The following is a 6,380-nucleotide window of genomic DNA, read 5'->3' as shown; positions in this document are numbered from 1 at the left end:
GTTTTTACCTGAATGATCCACAGCTGTTTTCTTGTTTGTTTGCTTGTTTAGTAATAGTTGTTCATGAGTCCCTTGTTTACCCTGAACAATTAAACTGCTAGCTGAAATGCAAATTTGATTTTTCAACATTTTTTTGTGTATTTGAACCCTTCCCAACAATGACTGAATGATTTTGAGATCCATCTTTTCACACTGAGGACAACTAAGGGACTCATATGCAACTATTACAGAAGGTTCAAACACTCACTGATGCTCCAGAAGGAAAAACGATGCATTGATCCCAGGGGTGTAAATTTTTGAACAGAATGAAGATATGTACATTTTTTCTTATTTTGCCTAAATATCAATTTGTTTCATTTAATACTGCTCTTTAGAAGCCACTTTCCCGGAAGACAAAAAAAGTTAAATTTACCCTGATCTTCAGATTCAAAATGTTTGAATGCATCATTTTCCTTCTGAAGCATCAGTGAGTGTTCTGTAATAGTTGCATATGAGTCCCTTTAGTTGTGAAAAGATGGATCTCAAAATCATAGTCGCTGTTGGAAAGGGTTCAAATACACAAAAATGCTGAAAAACCAAATAATTTGTGGGGCCTGAAGGATTTTTCTGAAGAACAGCGGGCAATTTAACTGTTCAGGAAAAACAAGGGACTCAGGATCAACTATCAGTAAACAACAAAGTAGTAAGAATCAAGTGTATGTAAACTTTTGAACAGGGTCATTTTTAAAAATTCAACTATTATTTTCTCTTGTGGGCTATATGAATATGTTTTTTTTTTTTTTTATGTGAAGTATCTTATTCAGGGGGTGTTTTCCAAAAGCATTGTTAGCTGTGGTCATTAGTTCCATTGAACCAGTTGCTTTTGGGAAACGCATCCCAGGTCAGTATTAAATTAAAAAAATAACATGCATTTTGTATGGTCGCTTTTATTTTGGTAAATTTGATTGTTAAATTTTTGCACATTCTGCAAAGTTTACGTACCATCACAAAAATAGACAGACGTTTGCATTAGTTGCATGTTAAACCACAATTCATTATTCATTTCAGCAACTGCTCAGATGTACTGATGAATATTTAAGCTTTTTAAAAACAAGAGTTTTAAAATTGTATTTGGCTTAACTCTGTTAAAAACATCTTCAAAAGAGTTATCACAGGGTTAAAACCAGCACAATCTAATAAAATATGCTACATGGATAAAGAGCTTTTGTAAATAGTGTAGATACAGGGGTAATAGTGTTAAAGCAACATTTGTCACCATATGCAAACAGTTTTTCAAATTTTCAAATAAATCGATCTCCATTATGATGCTTATTGCGGGCTGAAATCCTTTGCAAAAGGGCATCCTTACTGACCACAATAGACTTAAAACATGCATCTGTAACAACTGGCTTCAGAATAATCACGCACTTAGTCAATATCACATTTACCATTTTATTACAGTTTAAATGTTTTGTACAACGCACACATTTACAAAGCAAAATGATCATGCCTTTTTTTCTTCCTGTGGTAATAATTCTTCAAATGTAATGTGCAAACCCTCACTTGACCTACTGCAGACAATTGCTCGTTCAATAAAAGGACCTGGAAGAAAAAAAAAAGCAAAGACAGAATACATTATATTCATGTCAAAGAATATAACAGTACATCTAACAGCCCAAGTTAAATATACATGTACTTACAATTGGATTATACAATAAAATTAATTAACACATAAACTACTGACCAAATTCTGTTGGTTTATGGCTTGCCACATCTTTTACAATGGCATGAATGTTTTCCAGAATATGCTCCTTTGGCATGTCCAGCTGTTTAGAAAAAACAAATTATGTTAAGCGATCTGAAAAAGACTAATAGATGTGAAAAACAGATCTGTCATCCAAAGCAGTTCAATGTGACTTACTGTTGCAACTTGTGTGTTAACATAGATGTCCTCAACCATGTATTCATGACCACTCTTGAATACCGCAAGCATTTTGGGAATATTCATTCCAACCGACCCTGGTAAAAAACAAACAAACAAAAAAAAAACATTTAACCTCTGTTTAGTTATATATTATTAGAGCATGTCTGATACATGTGAAACTCACTGACCTCTCTTGTTCTTGGGAAACTTCTTCCTCAGCTTGTTCTTCAAAGGAAGCAGCTTTGGTATAATGTCTGGCACAGCCAAGTAGAAATCTGCTGTGATCTCATCAGCTAAAATCTGTAATCCATAATAAAAGGCATTAAAGTAAATAGGCAATTGTACATGCAAAATCAATAAATTATGATTATGTGATAACCAAAACACAGACTGAATAAGTGGGTCCATTTTGAACACAACAAAAATAAACTTTTTCACATTTTCCAATTTTTCCACAGCCAAATCTTTTAACAGCATATCTTTGCCTTGGAATTATAAGGTTCTATCTGCATTCTGAGCACTTTTGAGATATTGAGTGTAAAAGGATTTGCCTTAGATAGACTACTGTAGATAGAACCCTTTTTGTTTTCTAAAAAAAAAAAAAAAAAAAGAAGCTTACAACTGAAACCAGAAATCAGAATTTAAATAAGTTGTGTCAAAACACAGAATAGGAATATGTGAATAACTCAATTTTGACAAAAATATCAGATAGAATCTTATTTCCAAGGCGGCGATATGTAGGAATTACAGATCTACTTGCAATGGTAGATTCTCATGAGCTTTACCTTCTCAACCAGTTCTGCTCCACCTGCAACTGCTGCTCCATTCTCCATCGCTATCCTGGCTTGATCTGGATTCTATAAAGCCATAGATCAACAATTAATGCCTCCTTAAATGGAGCTGTACAGTCGTGGCCAAAAGTTTTGAGAATGACACAAATATTAGTTTTCACAAAGTTTGCTGCTCAACTGCTTTTAGATCTTTGTTTCAGTTGTTCCTGTGATGTACTGAAATATAATTACAAGCACTTCATAAACCTTTTATCGACAATTACATGACATTTATGCAAAGAGTCAGTATTTGCAGTGTTGGCCCTTCTTTTTCAGGACCTCTGCAGTTCGACTGGGCATGCTCTCAATCAACTTCTGGGCCAAATCCTGACTGATAGCAACCCATTCTTTCATAATCACTTCTTGGAGTTTGTCAGAATTAGTGGGTTTTTGTTTGTCCACCCGCCTCTTGAGGATTGACCACAAGTTTTAAGATTTGGGGAGTTTCCAGGCCATGGACCCAAAATGTCAACGTTTTGGTCCCCGAGCCACTTAGTTATCACTTTTGCCTTATGGCACGGTGCTCCATCGTGCTGGAAAATGCATTGTTCTTCACCAAACTGTTGTTGGATTGTTGGAAGAAGTTGCTGTTGGAGGGTGTTTTGGTACCATTCTTTATTCATGGCTGTGTTTTGGGGCAAAATTGTGAGTGAGCCCACTCCCTTGGATGAGAAGCAACCCCACACTGAATTTTCTTCTCCGGACAAGCCTTTTTCCAGATGCCCCAAACAATCGGAAAGAGGCTTCATCGGAGAATATGACTTTGCCCCAGTCCTCAGCAGTCCATTCGCCATACTTTTTGCAGAAGATCAATCTGTCCCTGATGTTTTTTTTGGAGAGAAGTGGCTTCTTTGCTGCCCTTCTTGACACCAGGCCATCTTCCAAAAGTCTTGGCCTCACTGTGTGTGTAGATGTGCTCACACCTGCCTGCTGCCATTCCTGAGCAAGCTCTGCACTGGTGGCACTCCGATCCCGCAGCTGAATCCTCTTTAGGAGACGATCCTGGCGCTTGCTGGACTTTCTTGGACGCCCTGAAGCCTTCTTAACAACGCAGTGGAAAGTTTTTTTCAGGATTAAGTTAATTTTCATGGCAAAGAAGGACTATGCAATTCATCTGATCACTCTTCATAACATTCTGGAGTATATGCAAATTGCTATTACAAAAACTTAAGCAGCAACTTTTCCAATTTCCAATATTTATGTAATTCTCAAAACTTTTGGCCACGACTGTACATTTATATCAAATCATGTGCAATATTTAACAATGCACCACAGAGTGATGCTCCCACCTCAGTGAAAACCACTATTTTGTTGATGTCCAACTTGAAGGGATGTGGTAAATGAATCGTGCTAACAAACGGATCCACTTTTTTCTGGAATAAAAACAATGGAAAGTCTTTAAGGTTTAATGTTCTGTGTGTAAGGTTTAAAGTGCTGAAATGTTTTTTTTTTAAGCACTGTAACAATGCTAAGGAGAAAATGTACTCAACCAGCAAGAGTATTTTTCATTCAGTTAACTCAAAAAAACACTTTGTAGTTTGTTTAACAAGATATTCAATTTACAGTGTACTATCACAAGAATAGACAAGCTGGTCACATATTAAATGTTTTTCAACATCAGAAATTCACAAGTAATTATATATTTCAGCAGTAGTTTGGATGTACTGATAAATACTTGAGCTTTTTTGAAAAGCTTCAGTAAATATCTAGATATGGTGTAGAACTGGATTAGGTATTTAAGCTTTTTTGATGCAAGAACCTTTAATTTGACAACTGCAAATATAGCACAGGTAAGCTTATATTTTTTTGATTCATGTGACATATTTCCAGCAAACTAGTTTACATAAGTACACTGCCGTTTAAAAGTTTGGGGACAGTAATATATATATTTTTTTCATCAGTAGTGACAGTAAAGACTTTAAGATTACTACTTTTTTATGTACCACAGTTTCCACACAAATGTTACGTAGCATAGTTTTTAACACTGATAACAATAAGAAATGTTTCTTGAGCAGCAAATCAGCATATCTGATTTCTGAAGAATCATGTGACACTGAAGACTGGAGTAATGAATGAAAATTCAGCTGACATCTCAGGAATAAATTACAATATTAATAATAAATTATAAAATATATTAAATTCATTTAAAAAAATTTTTGAAATAATTGCACTGTATTTTTGATCAAATAAATACACCCATGTTGAGCATGAAACACTTTTTAACAACGCCAAACTTTTAAACAGTAATGTATTCATGAATTTACAAGCAAAAGCAATTTTAATATTTTACTTAAATTAGGCTTAAAGAAATAACCTGGCTTAAAATAAAAGAACCAAACACAATGTACCTTTTTCTCCAGCTTCATGTCTAGACGTAGGTTGATGTACACAGGCTGGTTTTCAGGACTGAAGTCCAGCTTCTGAAAGTTCTTCAGCATTTCAATGGCCACGGATGTCTCATAGACAGGTTTGGGATAGTGCCTCACCATGTACACATCATCTACTGGAGCCCAGGCTGTGAGTCCAAATGGTTTATGCCTGTTTTTGTCATCAACCTTTTTTTTCTCTTTCACCACCTTTTCTTGAACAGTCTCCTCTTTCTTCTCCTTTTTCCTATAAAAAAATGTTTTGATGAAAATCATGATTCTTCTTTGCATATTCATTTTCTTGCATGGTTTCTAAGTTTGTCAGCATTTTATTACAAATCCTTTTTACCATAGTAAAGGCTAGTGTAAAGAGAACTCACTTGGCGGTGGCAGCAGCATAGGATCTGACACACTGCTGTCTGTGTGCAGAGCTGCAGGAGGCAGATGGAGCTCTGCATGTGAAGAACAAACTCTGACATCTGGGCAATACTGTGCATGAAACAGGACACATAATTAAAGCAGAATTAAAATGACTGGGTCAAATGACATATGTTTGTGATTAAATTTTAATTACCAATTAGTAGTTAAAAATTATTTAAATTCTATAAATATACTTTATTCTTCATTCAAACACATTGCATTAATTCAATAAGCATAACTATAAGAGATCGAGTTCAAAGCTGCTAGCTTGTGTACACGCAATTTTTAACACATCAGCTCAAGTATTCTGCACATAACAGTTGCTTGTTTAATAACCTCTGAAAATATATCGGAATGTAGAAAATATAAGTAAAATAATATGTAGCGTTTTAAAACTGACCTCTTAAAACACTCCTCGAGGGGGCAGCCATGTTGACAGACTTTGGTGTTACACTGAAATTTCCCTTCTAAATCATCAACCAGCGTTAAGAGTTCCCACTCATAATATTCATAATTTTTATGATTATGTTGTGCGCATCTAGCTTTAGTACAAAAATATTGTGCATACTTAAAAGTTAATTTGTATACACACACTATGTCCTCCTTATATAGTTTGCCGCCTTCTACACCATAACCTTGAAAAAAAGCAACATTTGTGTTTTTTGCCCCAACAAATAATCCAAAAATCCTACCTGAAATACACAAAAGTTGCACGCTAAAGGTAAAAATGTGGTAATGAATTTTAAGTTAAACTTTGCAGGTTTATTATAAATAATTCCCTATTAGAATAAGTATATTCCCTATTCGTTTAAAGGCATACTATATTAAAATAGAGCTGTATATATGATATTTTTTACAAGA

The 6,380-nt window shown here is 34.8% G+C and overlaps 1 protein-coding gene across 1 annotated transcript; it reads right to left on the bottom strand.

The window, feature by feature from the left end:
- Positions 1-1,417: 1,417 nt before the first annotated feature.
- mrpl1 (mitochondrial ribosomal protein L1) lies at positions 1,418-6,032 on the bottom strand. Its single transcript, XM_073841224.1, has 9 exons — positions 5,920-6,032; positions 5,480-5,588; positions 5,082-5,346; positions 4,023-4,106; positions 2,689-2,760; positions 2,092-2,203; positions 1,901-1,998; positions 1,724-1,805; positions 1,418-1,581 (listed from the first exon to the last, which is right to left on the bottom strand). The coding sequence occupies exons 1-9, from the start codon at positions 5,948-5,950 to the stop codon at positions 1,484-1,486; spliced, it is 951 nt and encodes a 316-aa protein (XP_073697325.1). The 5' UTR covers positions 5,951-6,032; the 3' UTR covers positions 1,418-1,483.
- Positions 6,033-6,380: the final 348 nt, after the last annotated feature.

Source organism: Garra rufa, chromosome 5 (genome assembly GCF_049309525.1).
Source record: "Garra rufa chromosome 5, GarRuf1.0, whole genome shotgun sequence".
NCBI classification, from domain to species: Eukaryota; Metazoa; Chordata; class Actinopteri; order Cypriniformes; family Cyprinidae; genus Garra; species Garra rufa.
The sequence above is the reverse complement of the archived record's forward strand: the minus strand, read 5'-3'. Positions and strand labels throughout refer to the sequence as shown.

Bases quoted from the DNA above. Each gene is read 5' to 3' on its own strand.
- mrpl1 (XM_073841224.1), bottom strand. From the start codon at position 5,950: ATGGCTGCCCCCTCGAGGAGTGTTTTAAGAG. The intron at 2,761-4,022 runs GTGGGAGCATCA...ATGGCTTTATAG, and splicing joins AAATAGTGGTTTTCACTGAG to AATCCAGATCAAGCCAGGAT. The intron at 1,999-2,091 runs GTCAGTGAGTTT...GTTTTTTACCAG, and splicing joins GTTTCCCAAGAACAAGAGAG to GGTCGGTTGGAATGAATATT.